Raw genomic sequence first — 15,652 nt, forward strand, 5'->3', positions numbered from 1 at the left:
ACCCTGGCTATCACCCCACACCAACACCATAAAGCATCCCTACAATGCCCAAGCTATTCCTTTCACACTCATCACCATTGCGGGGGGTACCATTATGTCTCACCATTCACTGCAACTTACTAAGCCACTTCCAAAGGTGCACACAAATCTGTCCAAGAATGCAAAGTGTTGAAAATACAGGTTTCAATGTTTGACAGCACATTAACAGAAACTGTACATGAACATTGCATAAAACACCAAAGTGCCTACCCTTTTGTGTTGTTAGTTGGTATGATTGCACTAGGATGAGGGTGAGTGTGAGGAGATGTGAGATGGGGATGTGATAATGTAGAAAGAGAGGGATAGGTGGAGGTGCAAGGTATGTCCTGTGAGTAAGGATGTGCAGGTGTAGGGTGAGGAAGGCAGAGTGATGGGGATGTGATGGGAGGCACAGCAGGATGAGGTTGAGTGTGGCTTTGTACTTACGTTTTCTGGTCTACTGAGATCATTGAAACGTTTGCGGCACTGTACCCAGGTCCGCCTGATGACATCCCTGCTTGTGTCCTCCTGTGTAATATGCAACCAGGCTGTGTTGATCTCCTGAGGAGGTCTCTTCTGCCCATCGGAAGGGAAGAGGATCTCCCTGTGTGCTGTGACACCCTCCATAAGCATATGGAGGGAGTCATGGGAGAGCCTGGGTGCAGCCCTGCACCTCTGTGCAGTGCATGTCAGTGTTTGCAGCACCTCAATGCTGTAGAACATCGACAGCACAAATGTCAAAAGAAAGTTGGTCATGGTCCCTTTAAGGAAACCAGCTGATGACACGTCATCAAATTACATCACCACACCCGCTTCCTCTAATTGGCCGGGAAACGCGCTAGGTGAGCTTAACAAGCCCCATCAATGGTAAATTCATTTCAGAGGCCGGGATGGAGACAGCAGCGGGGTCGGGACCCGCCACCAATGTCGCTGGCCACGGACCCGCCGAGGTTCATAAAATCCAGCCCATATTGTCAAAATCCTGGAATTCCCTACCTAAACCCTATTGTAGAAGGAATATCAGCAAAGGGGCTGCAGCAGCTCAAGGAGAAGATCGACCATCACCTTCTCAGGGCATCAAGGAATGTGCAATAAATACCGCCTTGCCAGAACAAGAACAAATAAGAAATATTCTAGGCTCTTGTGCCTCTAGTGTTATGTTATCTGGTACAGAGGTCACTTTCTTTAGCAAAATCAGCAACTGTGCAGTCATTATTTTCTCTAATTCTTAGTACATCAGAGTTGATCTGATTACTCTTTAGAGGTGCCATTATTTTTAGGCTTAGAAATCTAAATTACTTTACCGTACAATTATTAGTAATTTGCTTTAGACACTGATGTTCTGAGCCCATAGCAGCCAGCAACTGTACCACAATGAACAGCTATTTCCTTCAGGTTACCCGTAGCTGAAAAGCCTCTCAGGAAAGAGGCTTTTTAAAATAACATCCGGTCTACACCTGCCTGCATCTACATCTACATTTACAAACAGACACCACATCAGAGATGATATCAAGATGTAACAGCGGTATTAAGCACACAGTGATGAGCACATGTATTTAATTGTGGGCAAACAGGAACTACAACAGCAACAACTTGCATTTATGCAGTGCCTTTAATGTAGCAAATCATCCCAAGGTGCTTCACGGGAGCATTATCAAACAAAATAGCAGCCAATGAATAGCACGAGTAGCGCTGGCTGCAAACCTGAATCATTTTAATGAGGTCCCAGTGTGAATTTAACGTGCTTCCTGGGACCACGTGAACAGGCGCATATATCGCGTGCCCCGCCCCCAGCCCATCCGTTTTTGGCGCTCTCAAATTTCTAGGCCATTGTTTTACAACATCTTTTTGGCCAATAGACATTTAGTAATATTAATAGCTACAAAGCATGTAAGTGACCTGGAGGTTACAAACTGTCTGGCTCATTTGAAAAGTAAGTAACTAGCTTGTGTATAATGGGGCATTTTTATGTGTTGATAATTTACTGTATTAAGTATTATTTCCGACCATTGATTATCACTTGATAAGCATGCAATAGTTCCATCATAATTGCTAATCATTACACAAGGATAAAATTACACAACAAATACATGACAATAGGTCATCGACCTGAAACGTTAACTCTGTTTCTCTCTCCACAGATGCTGCCTGACCTGCTGAGCATTTCCAGCATTTTCTGTTTTTATTTTAAATACATGAAGCACGTTGCCCAATGACACTCGTGAAAACACAAGAATTGAATTCAATTTTATGAATTATTATAAAAACAGATATATGGAAGAGAACAATAATTTAATCTCATGCTTCAGATGACTTCAAAATTATTTCATTTCTGCAATTTATGATATTCTTGGTGAGATTACTCAGTAACAACGATTCCAGCAGGACCCCCAAGTATATTAATCAGTGTCTGTAAACATTCAATTAACAATGGTAATCTAATAGAAATTTAAAATTAAATTTAGATTTCCATATCTGAGAAACAAGTTACCTTGCCATTCCAAAATCAGATACTTTCACCACATTCTTGTCGCCCACTAAGCAGTTTCTGGCAGCCTAGTTATAAAAAGAAATAACAAGGCCATAGATTAATTCCATGCTGATTAACAGATTTACACTTTGTTAAAGCTGTTCACATTGTATTATGACAGCTACTACAACATTTACATATGATGGATTCAAGTCTCATCCAAAAGATGGCACCTCCAACAGTGCAGCACTCCTTCAGTACTGCACGGAAGTGTCAGCTGAGATTATGCACTCAAGTCTTGGAGTGGGGCCTGAACCCACAACCTTCTGACCTAGAGACAAGGCAACAATAACTGAAAGGAGAAACCAGGTTACTTGGTATTGTTTTAAAGAACAATGGGTCTGAAGCTGGCTTTGTACTTTTTCATGAACCTGCAAATCAACATTCACAGCAGAGAGAACAGATTTAAAATACAATGTTATAGTTTCCTGCACAGTTATCATTCATAGAATTATAAGTTGGTTTCTGAAAAAAAAAAGTGCTAAGGTCACCATTTTGAAGGCTACATAAGATGGAATGGCCAAAAATATTTCAATATTGAAGAGTCATTCTCCTTACATTTTACTGCTAAAATAGAGTTTAATTTATTAAGAAAAAATATCTTGTTGAAATGGACAGCTCTTGTTGTTTCAGGAATAGTATTGCTATTTTTTCCTTTGAGAAAATTTCAAAGTGTACTTTTATGTACCACTGTAAACCACATGCTTGCTGGAACTGTAACTTAAATACAAACAAGGAATTTGGAACCTTATCACATCAATATTTTCCCGAAATAATGTTGTACTGCAAGCAATTGGTGTGTGGTAACTATACTTTTATTTAACATTTTGCATGCTTAACATGAACAGTGGTCAAGGACATAAGATTATGGGGGCAGATTTTCCTGTTTATATACCTGGGTGCATTGTATCGACTGGACACAAAGGAAAATCGGACAGGGAGGAACACATGTCCGGAAGGGAGCTCAGACGATTTCTCATCCATTTAAAAGAGGACCTCACTTACAGGCATGTGAAGCTCCTCACCTGATTTTGTTCTGTGCTTTGCCTAGGTGATATAATATGCCAGGTGTAGGAATAGGAAAATCTGCCTCTATTTTGAATGTAATTTACTGGTTTGCAAGCTCAAAGACTTTTTTTAGTTAATATAACCCATTAGATACTATTATGCTCTTCTTTCTCATAGCTAGACAATTTCAGTGTTTTTTCTAGCAGTTAGTACTGCCAAACCTTTACAAAGTTCTGGGGCTCGTCTTTAGTGCAACAGTAATCTTACTGATCCATTGGGATTGACTGTGACTATGTATAGTCACTGCTAACAGGCAGCACCAAAAACAGAAGTAAAATGTCCAATTGCTGACCATTTGGAATTTAAGTACTTAATACTGTGTGAAATACTCTGAGGGAGCTTTGCTCTGGCCCTGACCCATGTTATACCTCACTGCAGTGGCTTGATGCATGGCAGATGCTGGTTGCCCCAATTGGAATGTAGATTCATTCACCAACATTAGCATTTCTCACCTCAATGTGCAATCAAAAATATAAGGAGCAAAATGGAAACAGGCATATACAATTTGGAAAACACATGAGGAATATTTGTCCCTTTCCTTCACTATTCATCCTGCAATATTAGCATATGAACATATTAACTGGCCGGATATTCCGATCCCTACGGGTGTGTACGCGCTGTGAACCCACCCATAGGGACATCGGAAATGCCGGTTTCAGGCATGCACAGCGCATGTGCTGAAAACGGGCATTTCCGATCTGTCAAGAATCCTCTTGACAGATCCTCTGGCTGCCCTGGAGCAGGGTCTCTGTGGGTGGATAGTTTCGCTTTTTGGAGACCCTCCGCCCGCAGAAAACCCTTACAATCCTTACGCCTGCTTTTACCAGGATAAGAGTAGAAAAAAGTTTTTTTTAAAACATTTCACTGATTTATCATTTAAAAATACTTTAAAAAAGGTAAGTTTATTTTTAGCCCTGTAAAATACTTTAATTATTTTTTTCAAAAAATTAAATTTTTGATTAAAATACTTAATTTATTGTAATTTCAAGTCATTTTAAAAATGTGATTTTAAAAAAAAATTATTTAATGTTTTAAAGTGTTTTTTCATTGATTTCCATTCATATATTTGACAGGTCTTCCTGTCAAATGTATGAAGGGAGATTCCCTTCTGTGATTGGCTCCCCATGGCCCACGTGACCTCAGGGACGCTGCGAACTACCTGCGCCTCTGGGATACGTGGGCCATGCGCACTTCAAGTTTGGTGAGGCCCAGCATTGGAACTGTGCGCATCCCGGGAGCCCTCAGGTAAGGGTGCAGATTTTTCCAGATCGCAGGCCTCTGCCCGTGGGAGGCCTGCGATTGGAAAATATGGGCCATTATATCCATATACATATGTTTTACCAGAGGCTTTAACTGTTAATGTGCTCATATACTAAAATCACACAGCACAATTTCACCCTATATGTTTATGTGTAGTAATACTGATGGTAATTTCACCTGATTTGAAAGTATATTATTTCAGGCCTGTATTCTAAACTACGCATGATCTTGGGCCTTCATAAGAGCACAGTGAGACAGTGCTGCTTGACATGCACAGCGTTACCTACAACTGAGTGTTACTGTAACAAACGCTGATACTCTAGATACCATCTTAACAAACTGCTAGTTTATACTCCTGTACTGAGTTTTGACTCTAGCAGGAAAACTTACCAAGTCCCTGTGAATGAAATGGTTACTCTCAAGATACTGCATCCCCTCGCACACATCCTCGCAAATACCCAATAAGGCTTCTTTGTGGAGTCGGCCTTGTCTCTGTCGCAAATAGTTGAGCAGACAGCCATTTTCCATGAACTCAGTAATTATACAGATTGGCCTCTTTTGTGTGCAAACTCCATAAAGTTGAACTAAATTAGAATGAGATAATCTCCTGAGGAAGGAAAAGAGTATTGATTTAGTGTCACTTTGAGCAGCATATGCTAGTATTGGATTATTATTTTTAATGTGTGGAATTAAATTGGACCAGTCTATCCAAAGACTATGGGCTGAATTTTCCATGGTGGTAGCGGATGCAATTGGTGGTGGGTCAGGTGGGAAAGTTGTTTTTTTTGACAGCGGGTTGGGAACCCGCTGTCAACTCGCTCCCATGCGCCTTTCCCACAGGTGCATCTGTCATCGTGGAGCCAACCCGACCTGCAGCTGCGGGGGACCCAATTGAAATAATTATGAAGTACTTTACAGGCTCTTAAGAGTCTTTTTCCCCCTATTTTTTAAATTTCTCTGCATGGCCATGGGATTCACGCAGCTCGGGAACCATGTCTGTCAACCTGAGGCGGTAGTTCCGTGGCCATTACTGATTACTTGACAGCATGAAAAACAAACCAAAATAAAAACATGTTGATTACATCAGCTAACAGATTGATGGAGATTCTGTTCTACTTGAAAAGCTGCTGGTAAATGTTAATTCAGAAATTCCTGAAGGGATGTAAATGGTGAGGGAAATATATTTTTCACTGGCCATTTTCGGCTGCTGCCTTCCAACTCAACAGTAATTACAGTGAATTGATCTGCACTATAAAAAATGACATATACCATTTAAATACATTTTTGTGTTGTTTCTGGTCAGGTTTTTCTCACAGTATACTGTGATTGTCCAGTTACATATTAAATCAAGTCATCAACTGTAACAATTTCATTCTCATCACTCATTCCAATGGTTCAATTTGCTTTCAGTCCCTGAATATGACTCATTTAATTTTTCAGTCTGAGACTTTAGGGTGAGTTTCTGCAGAGGTTCTCTCACTTGTCCATTGTTAACTTCAACGGAAGAGCTGCAGAAATCCCAGAAACACATTGTAAGCACCACTTGCACTGTTTGTCAGGGATTCCGCAACTCTTCCGCCAAACTTGCATAAGATTATAAATCCACCCCTTTACAATTACATTTAAAATCTGCTTAATTTTATGTCTTACCTATACATACACATCTTTAATTTGTACCAGTTACTGATACAAAAGTCTATAGATTTGTGACTAAAGCACCAATAACTTCCCAATTAATGTACTTTTTTCATTATGTTCTTGATCGTGTTTGTAGATGGAGTCATATTACTTAATGATAATATTATTTAAATATTTCTTTGTCACTCATATATAACTTTTATTATATTATTGTATAGTAAAGATTCAACACCCACTATGTTAGATTAAACTTAAAATGTAATGTGACCAGTGTCCCTTTAAGGATCCCGGCTTAAAACGTGTCATGAATGATGTCACCAGATCCGTTCCATCTCATTGGGCCTGGTAATGTGCTGGGCGGGCTTAATAGGCCCCATTAAGGTAAGTTCATTTTGTACAGCGGGATGGAGCCAGCAGTGGGGTCGGCATCCGCCAAGGACACCAGCCGCACTGGACCTGCCAAGGTAAGGAAAATTCCGACCGATTATCCCAAGTGAGATCAGTGTTACAGCAGATATTACCGAGGCCACATAAATCTGTATATATTCAATCGATGAGACTGTGTGTGATCAAGAAAGTCACAACAAATGCTGAAAGCTAGCAAACATCCAAAATTAATATGGTTACATTTAATGGGCTGGAATTTATGGTCAGCGGTGAAGTGAAGGCGTTCGCCGCTGGCCCCGAAGTAAGCTACGCACAAGGATCTCACAATCCCTGTGTCGAAAACCTTGGGTTTTCCGACATTCAATTCAATTCACGGAGGTTAGTGGGGATCCCCTTGTGCGAACTGCTGTGACGTCAATAACCTGTCTTAGCAGCCAATCAAAATGCAGAATTCTCACAGACAGCGAACCAGGAAGTGGGTAAGCTCCTAAATTTCTAACTTTTTAAAAATGTTATAGAGAGCAAAACAAAGATTGGGTCTCTCACATGGGGAAACGGTAAACCTGAAATAAAAATGAACAAACTTAAATTATTTTTTTAAAAGTTTCTTAAACATTTAAATTTTTTATTAAAATGGATAAATTTCACACTGCACAAATTTAAAATTAGTTTTTCCGGCCCTTAATCTCTGTTTAGCAGTCAGTACACTGTTAAAACCCCAGTTACACTTAATCCCTTTAGGTCTAGCTTGTAATGGGGAATATAACAGCGTAATTACTGAGGAAGAGCTGAAGTTTTTGTCAGTTTCCCTGATTTGAGTGATTACACTGATTGCAGAAATGTGGGGGGTGAGCACAGCGCAGCCAGTGTCGCAGCTGTGAATGACAGAGGGTAACTTTAGGATTCCCGAAGTTGTGGTCAGTTTCAAAGGCTGATTGACGGCGAACGCTGCTAGTTCGCTGTCATCCTGACCGCAAATTCTGCGCCAGTATATTTACACCAAATATATTTTAGTCTTGGTTCCTACTGTGTGGAAACCACTAATTTCTCTATGATTTGCCAGCTGACCGTTATCTTCACTCTAGTCCTTGGACTATGTCCTCCTTCACGGTTCTCATAGTTAGTCTGTTACAAACATTTCTGCTATGAGGCAGATTCCCGCTTTAATTATGCTGCATTAGCGGCATTAATGGGGTGTGTGATGGTGGAAATTTGGCTGGAAAGCCGTTATAGCAGCTCCCTGCCAATTTCTTCCACTCCTGGATTTTCCATCGGAAGCAACAACAGGTGTTGTATATGCCAGTCCGAATATGAGGGAGTGTATTCAAGGTCGGTGGTAACAATGGGGCGTCACCATATATTACAATGACTGTCATTGCTTGTATAGTAACCCTGGCGTTAATAATGTCAGCGGTAATGGTGTCCAGTGTTGCAAAGGGCCAGCAGAAAATTTTACATTTTAAATCCTTCCTCAAGGACTAGAATCATTGACAGGAGCTTGATTCATTCCTCCAGCCTGTGATTTTTAAATTTTAGGCACAAAAGTCCCTCCCCTTTTACTGGCCCTTTTTAAACTCCAAAAGCAGCTTTCCTAGCAAAGGCGGGAATACCACTGGAAGCACATCTGAAATTTTCCAGGGTCAACAGCACAAAATCATGTGGATGGAGGTTCTGCCCCACCACACTTACCCATGATGCTGATGCAGCAAAGGGAAACTCTACGTCTGTGTCTTCCTTTCTTTCTTTCTCACACACATATCCACACACAACACTTACATCATGACTTTAGCTTCCTCGATAAAATCCTCTTCTGACATTGAGCCTTCAGAAATGGTTTTGATGGCTACTTTATGTGTAGCTCTCCATTTTCCTAGACGCACCACCCCAAACTGTCCACTGCCCAGCTCTTTCATGAAAGTCAAGTCGGATGTGTTGATCTCCCATTTTTCTGTTAAAAAAAACAATTTTAAGTCATTCAGCAACTAACAGCAACTTGCATTTATCTAGAGTCTAAATGAAAATATCTCATGGCATCATCACATTAATAAAATCATATAATTGTAATGTTATTACTTGTAATGATTGAACACACTCAACAAATGAGAGAAGAAAAGCTTAGAGAGACACTCAACGGGTGTGAACTGATGGTAGAAGATGCTGAGACTGCGCTCAAGGGATGAACTTTCACGCAGGGTTTCCCCACTCATCCGCTGGAAGAGCCATAAAGTTACGACAGATGAGCCAGAGAATCCCAGTGGAAATTCACCCTCCAAGCCTTTAATACCACCCGCAAGAGAAACTTCCAGAATAATCTTCATGAAAGTTAAAGGGGAAGAATTTCCTTTTCCTTACGCCTGAGCCTATTGGATCGCCTAAGCACAACGATTAGAAGAAAATCAAGGCGGGGAGGATCACACACCCACAACGGCACCGACACTGGCTTTCTGTCCATTGCGGGCTCCTGCATGGGTGTGCCATCCTGGGGCTGATTAGTGAGGTGAGACAGGCCAGGCTAAGCACTGCTCCATCCAATCATGACCCAGACTGTCTGTGAGTAACATTACAGGAGATCAGCTAGTAAATATTTAAATCTTAAAGTTTTTTTTGTTTAACATGATCACTTTTCATATTTTTGTCTCAACACAAAGGGAAATGAGGTATTAGATCTATATACACTGGCATACAGTACCATAGCTGAAGCCAGCTGTTGCAGGAATGCATCTTCCCATTAGTCCAACAGGATATCGAAATCTTGTGACAAGGCCTAGGCAATGATATGGAATAGAAGATATAAATATGAAAAGATTATTATTGCACCAATATTATTTATTTATATTCATCATCATACTCTGATTTATGTAAGGTTTGTATTTGTAAAATGCAATTAAAATAATAACTATCTGTTCTAGTGAAACCCAACTGTACATTTTTTTCTTGCATAGTCATGGCTAACTATTGCAGTATGTTACAGCATATGAAGTCACCACGATTAAATGAAAAGAATTTGCATTGCCAAGTTGACACTTTTTTTATTCATTCATGCGATGTGGACATCACTGGCAAGGCCAGCATTTATTGCCCATCCCTAATTGTCCTTGAGAAGGTGGCAGTCAGCCACCTTCTTGAATACAACTGAGTGGCTTGCTAGGCCACTTCAGAGGGCAGTTAAGAGTCAACCACATTGCTGTGAGTCTGGAGTCACATATAGGCCAGACTGGGTAAGGACAGCAGGTTTCCTTCCCTAAAGGACATTAATGAACCAGATGGGTTTTTATGACAATCCAGTAGTTTCACCATTACTGATACTAGCTATTTATTCCAGATTTATTTAATTGAATTTAAACTCATGATAGATTTGAACTCATGTCTCTGGATCATTAGTCCAGGCCTCTAGATTACTAGTCTAGTAACATAACCACTATGCTACCATACCCATACCCATCATTTTAGATACGAATAGGGCTTCAGTCTTTTATCATGTCTATTGCTGATCAGGACTCTTGTACCATCTAGCCACAAGATTAGAAAATACCTGCAATCCACACTTACCGAGTTTCGTATTTCAAATATTTGGATAGAGTTATATTTACACTACACCATACCTGCTGCGTTGTGTTCATGATACTCAATAAGTTCAGGAATGGTATCAAATAGGTGTTTTTCTGCCACATAATACTTTCTCTGTGATGTCTGCGTCTGTTTTATGTGATAGTGTCTGACTGATCCACTCTGATCACTGTAGGAACATATCGTGATCATAACTAAAACATACTTATTGAAATACTCCTTCATTCTTACAGCGTTTGATCATCTATTTTCTTACAGGAAGCAATGTAACCAAAGGGAAATATTTGCCATTAATTACAACGTCATCATTGTTGACCTCTCATATCACCATATTATCTACTGCACAGTGACATTTACTTGCCTAGTAGCAAAAGTCAATAAGATAAACTGTCAGAAAAAATATCCTGTGCTTTCTTATGAGTTAACGATTCTGCAATTTCTATATCAATGCACTGTGGTTTTTGTGCCACATCAGAAATTGCAGTGCAACTGTATTTTCAAGTCATCCATTTTAAAGCAAATCAATTTTTGGCGGGAGGTGTGAGACCACCTCAAGCAGCTTGTCTCACAAAGTTTGGGTTTCACACAGGCTACAGTATAAATAATATACACTTGGATGCCTTATCATGTTGAAAAATCTTACATGCTTGACGCAGTGAATTATTTGGAAGTACAGTGACTGTTAAGTAAGCAAATAGCTGTAGCAGAACTGAAGCTGATATGAAACTGACTTTTTAAACTTTAAAATGAAAGTGTAATAAATAAGACAAATAGTATACTGGACAGCTGTTTTTAGTATTCATAAAAACCTAACAGGACACTCAGAAATGAGTGGAGCTCTGTTTTGTGTACATGTTCTAAGTATGCAAGCACCAAGCTCCATCCACTTCACCTTACTACAGTGCGAGCGGAGTCAGCATGTCACTCAAAATGGATGTGTTGATGCAGATGATTCTTTCAACATGCATCACTGTAAAGCATATAGCAGTGGTGTCAAGTTGGTACCTGAAGTATGATAGGACCATGCAAATACACAAAATGAGAAGAACCATATCGGGATCTTTAAAAAGCCTATGTCATTCACTCCAGGCCTCTGAGACCATCATTATACATGCTGCAGCCATTTAGCTGAATGCTATATTTCAGTGAAACTGTAACTATTCAATTCTGTGACACTCCTGTCCTGGGAACAGAAGGATAACATTTTTTCAGGTAAGGAAGCAGGACCTGTGAGAAATCCTCCATCACAGGTCTGAATTAAGCTATGACCTGAAATGAGAGGTGTCCTGATTTTACAGATGACATCCACATGATGGGCTGCACATCTGCTTCAAGCACACTGGTCATAATACCATGATTGTTTATCCAAACTCACTAAACTCCAGCCTCTATGAAGTGGAAAGACTTTCTGTCCATGTGTTCTTTAGAGTATGAAGAAGTAGAATTATGCTTTCAAAATGTGAGGGTATTGGATAGACATGAGTCAGTGTGGGCATGTCCACTCAAAGTGAAAGGGTTGGCGGCATAATACTGAAAAAGCTCTTCATGCAGTGCGTTTACAGTGAACTGTTCCCCCTGAGCAGATCCTAACTTAAGCAAACACATAACAATTATAAAAAATAAAAACACTCCACAAAACATTACCTACTTATATACTTGCACACCTAAATGAATACCACATACAGTAATAGTTATATTTGAAAATTCATGATATAAAATCATTGTTTACCCTCCAGCTTTAGTATAAACAGACACGGTGTAAATCCCTTGCTGGCTGGAGTCTCTGACAATAAAAGCCCCTTCTTTAGCCTGAAATAAAATGTATATATATTATATTATTATTATTTTTTAAACTACTAACTAAAGCTTGCAAAAGATTTAGGGGTGAAATTGGTCTTCACACTTATAGCGAATCGGCAGCCTGTTCTATACCGCGCACAATTTTCATCTCCACTGAAGTCAAAGGAAAAGAGAATCGAGAGTGGCGTAAAACGGGCTGGCAATTCGTGCTACCGGTGAAGAACAATTTCACTCCCTTACTGCTGAAAATATAAACAAAGAGATTAAAGATAGAAACAGTCCGATTAACAGAAGCAACTAACCTCTTTATTATTTGTGCTTATTTAAATGCAATCCTGTGTAATTTGAATGCAATCCTGTGTAATAAGACAAGTGTGTAGTACAGCTGTTCATGCTCATTTCTTTAAACTTTGGCTTTTTACTATTGAATGTTTTGTCAAAATAAGAGGTCTAATTTATATTGTGTAACCTGAATTTAAATGTACATCTATATAACATTTCTGTGTAATTTACCTCTTGCCGAAGAAGCTGCTCTGCTTTGGTCCGTGTTATATTTTTACAATACCACCTGCAGAGAAAGAGAGATTATTTTGATATCCTTTTGTCATAATTTCTATGTATCATGTTGATGTGACAGTGCTGCATTTACAATGAACACCGAGGGACCAATGCTTGTTTCTTAGTGTACTCTTATCTCAAACAAGCATTCCTTTATTGTTGCCCCTTCTAAAGCTTTGCCTTCTATGCTCAATTGAGTACTGTGTGGTTTTGTGGTCAACTCCACTGGCTGTTCCACCTTTCTAATGGCTGGAATGACCCATCATTGATGACCAAAATAAGCAATATTTGAACGGGGTGGATGCAAAGGGCAACAAAGTCTGAACTTACCCCCGCGGCCACCAACCTCATAGTTCCCCAATCCCGCACAGCCCGCTTCTACCTCCTTCCCAAGATCCACAAACAGGACTGCCCTGGTAGACCCATCGTTTCAGCCTGTTCTTGCCCCACAGAACTTATCTCTTCCTATCTCGACTCTATCTTTTCTCCCCTTGTCCAGTCTCTGCCCACCTACATCCACGACTCTTCTGACGCCCTCTGCCACTTTAACAGTTTCTAGTTTCCTGGCCCCAACCGCTTCCTTTTCACCATGGATGTACAATCCCTCTACACCTCCATCCCCCACCAGGATGGCCGGAGGGCGCTCCGCTTCTTCCTTGAACAGAGGCCCAACCAGTCACCATCCACCACCACCCTCCTCCGCCTGGCTGAACTTGTTCTCACATTGAACAACTTCTCCTTTGACTTCACTCATTTCCTCCAAATCAAAGGTGTTGCTATGGGTACCCGCATGGGTCCTAGCTATGCCTGCCTGTTCATGGGATATGTGGAACACTCTTTGTTCCAGTTCTATTCGGGTCCCCTCCCTCACCTCTTTTTCCGGTACACTGATGACTGTATTGGTGCCATTTCCTGCTCTCACCCTGAACTAGACAATTTCATTTACTTTACCTCCAATTTCCACCCTTCCCTCACCTTCACATGGTCCATCTCCGACTCTTCCCTTCCCTTCCTCGACTTCTCCGTCTCCATCTCTGGGGATAGGTTATTGACCAACATTCACTACAAGCCCACTGACTCCCACAGCTACCTGGACTACACTTCCTCTCACCCCGCCTCCTGTAAGAACTCTATTCCATTCTCCCAGTTTCTCCGTCTCCGCCGCATCTGCTCCGACGATGCCACCTTCCACACCAGTGCTTCCGACATGTCTTCCTTTTTCCTCAACCGAGGATTCCCCTCTACCGTGGTTGACACAGCCCTCGACCGTGTCCGTTCTATCTCCCGCACTTCTGCCCTCACCCCTGCCCCTCCCTCCCGGAACCACGATAGGGTTCCCCTTGTCCTCACCTTTCACCCCACCAGCCTCCACATTCAACGGATCATCCTCTGCCATTTCCGCCACCTCCAACGTGATCCCATCACCAAACGCATCTTCCCCTCCCCTCCCCTTTCAGCATTCCGTAGAGACCGCTCCCTCCGAGACACCCTAGTCCACTCCTCTATCACCCCCAGCACCCCTTCCCCTTCGCCCGGCACCTTCCCGTGCAAGCGCAGGAGGTGCAACACCTGTCCTTATACTTCCCCCCTTCCCACTGTCCAGGGCCCCAAACACCCCTTCCAGGTGAAACAGCAATTTACTTGTACTTCTTGCAATCTAGTATACTGTATTCACTGCTCACGATGTGGTCTCCTCTACAATGGGGAGACCAAACACAGATTGGGTGACCGCTTTGCGGAACACCTCCGTTCAGTCCGTAGGGGTGACCCCGAGCTTCCGGTTGCCTGTCATTTTAATTCACCGCCCCATTCCCACTCAGACCTCACCATCCTCGGGCTCTTGCATTGTTCCACGGAAACCCAGCGTAAGCTCGAGGAACAGCACCTCATCTTCCGACTAGGCACTTTGCAGCCTTCCGGACTCAATATCGACTTCAACAATTTCAGATCATAACCTCGGCCCCTATTACATTTTTACATATATTTTTTATCCACACCTTTGTTTTGGCCCTTCCCCCTTGATGCGCTATCAATTACTCATAAAAGACTGAGAGTTAAGAGAGTAACTAAAGGCTTTTATTAACAAAAGAATGAAGGTCTGCCTCGAGTGGTCGACCGGTCCAGAAATACAAAGGGCTGGGGAGCAGTCACCTTTATACTAGGACTTGTGGGAGGAGTCAGCCGAGGCATGTCCAGGCATGTACACAGTGGAATACAAACAGTGGTTTACCACACCCCTTTTTTTCTCTCCCACATGGCAGCTGTCTCTCATTCTGCCAGCACATCTCACACCTAATCTAGAGCCGTCTTTTGTCTCTCCACTAGTCCTATCACCATCTCGTCTCATTTTGAATACCTCTTATTGTCTCTTCACTTCTCTTTTGTTCTTTCATCCCCATTTCCCAGCCCCCAAACTGGCCTTTTAATCTGTTTCATTTCCTGTGTTTCCTCTCAGTCCTGACGAAGGGTTTCGACCTGAAACGTTGACTCTATTTCTCTCTCCACGGATGTTGCCTGGCCTGCTGAGTTTTTCCAGCATTTTCTGTTGTTGTTTCTGAAATTTTAATGCCGTCCCCCTAGCTCATCATATAGAGTATAAACATCTTGGGGGAAAAATTCGGCATCGCCCCATTTGGGGCACCATTATTGGCGGTGCGCAAAGTTTAGCGCCTGGCGCTAATTATCGCCTCCGACAGCAAACTTGGCTTTTATTGCCCCTGGAGGTGATTGGAGCGCTAAATCAGGCGCTTCACACCTGTCTTAAGGCACAAAGGCCGAGGAGCGAGGTGCTACCTCAGAGCGCTGGCGAAGCAAGGAAGGGCAAAT

At 41.7% G+C, this 15,652-nt stretch overlaps 1 protein-coding gene across 1 annotated transcript in view; it reads right to left on the reverse strand.

Moving 5' to 3' along the window:
* The window catches only part of txk (TXK tyrosine kinase), a 63,628-nt gene that overhangs the window by 26,226 nt on the left and 21,750 nt on the right, over window positions 1-15,652 (reverse strand). The window contains exons 6-12 of the mRNA XM_085969845.1: window positions 12,782-12,836; window positions 12,198-12,277; window positions 10,504-10,637; window positions 9,591-9,665; window positions 8,678-8,849; window positions 5,267-5,483; window positions 2,510-2,574 (exon numbers count right to left, since the gene is read on the reverse strand). Of these exons, the coding sequence (XP_085825971.1) occupies window positions 2,510-2,574; window positions 5,267-5,483; window positions 8,678-8,849; window positions 9,591-9,665; window positions 10,504-10,637; window positions 12,198-12,277; window positions 12,782-12,836 (798 nt within the window). The remainder of the gene's footprint in view (window positions 1-2,509; window positions 2,575-5,266; window positions 5,484-8,677; window positions 8,850-9,590; window positions 9,666-10,503; window positions 10,638-12,197; window positions 12,278-12,781; window positions 12,837-15,652) is intronic.

Source organism: Somniosus microcephalus, chromosome 2 (genome assembly GCF_052327205.1).
Source record: "Somniosus microcephalus isolate GS21.2 chromosome 2, FLI_Smic_1.0, whole genome shotgun sequence".
NCBI lineage: Eukaryota > Metazoa > Chordata > Chondrichthyes > Squaliformes > Somniosidae > Somniosus > Somniosus microcephalus.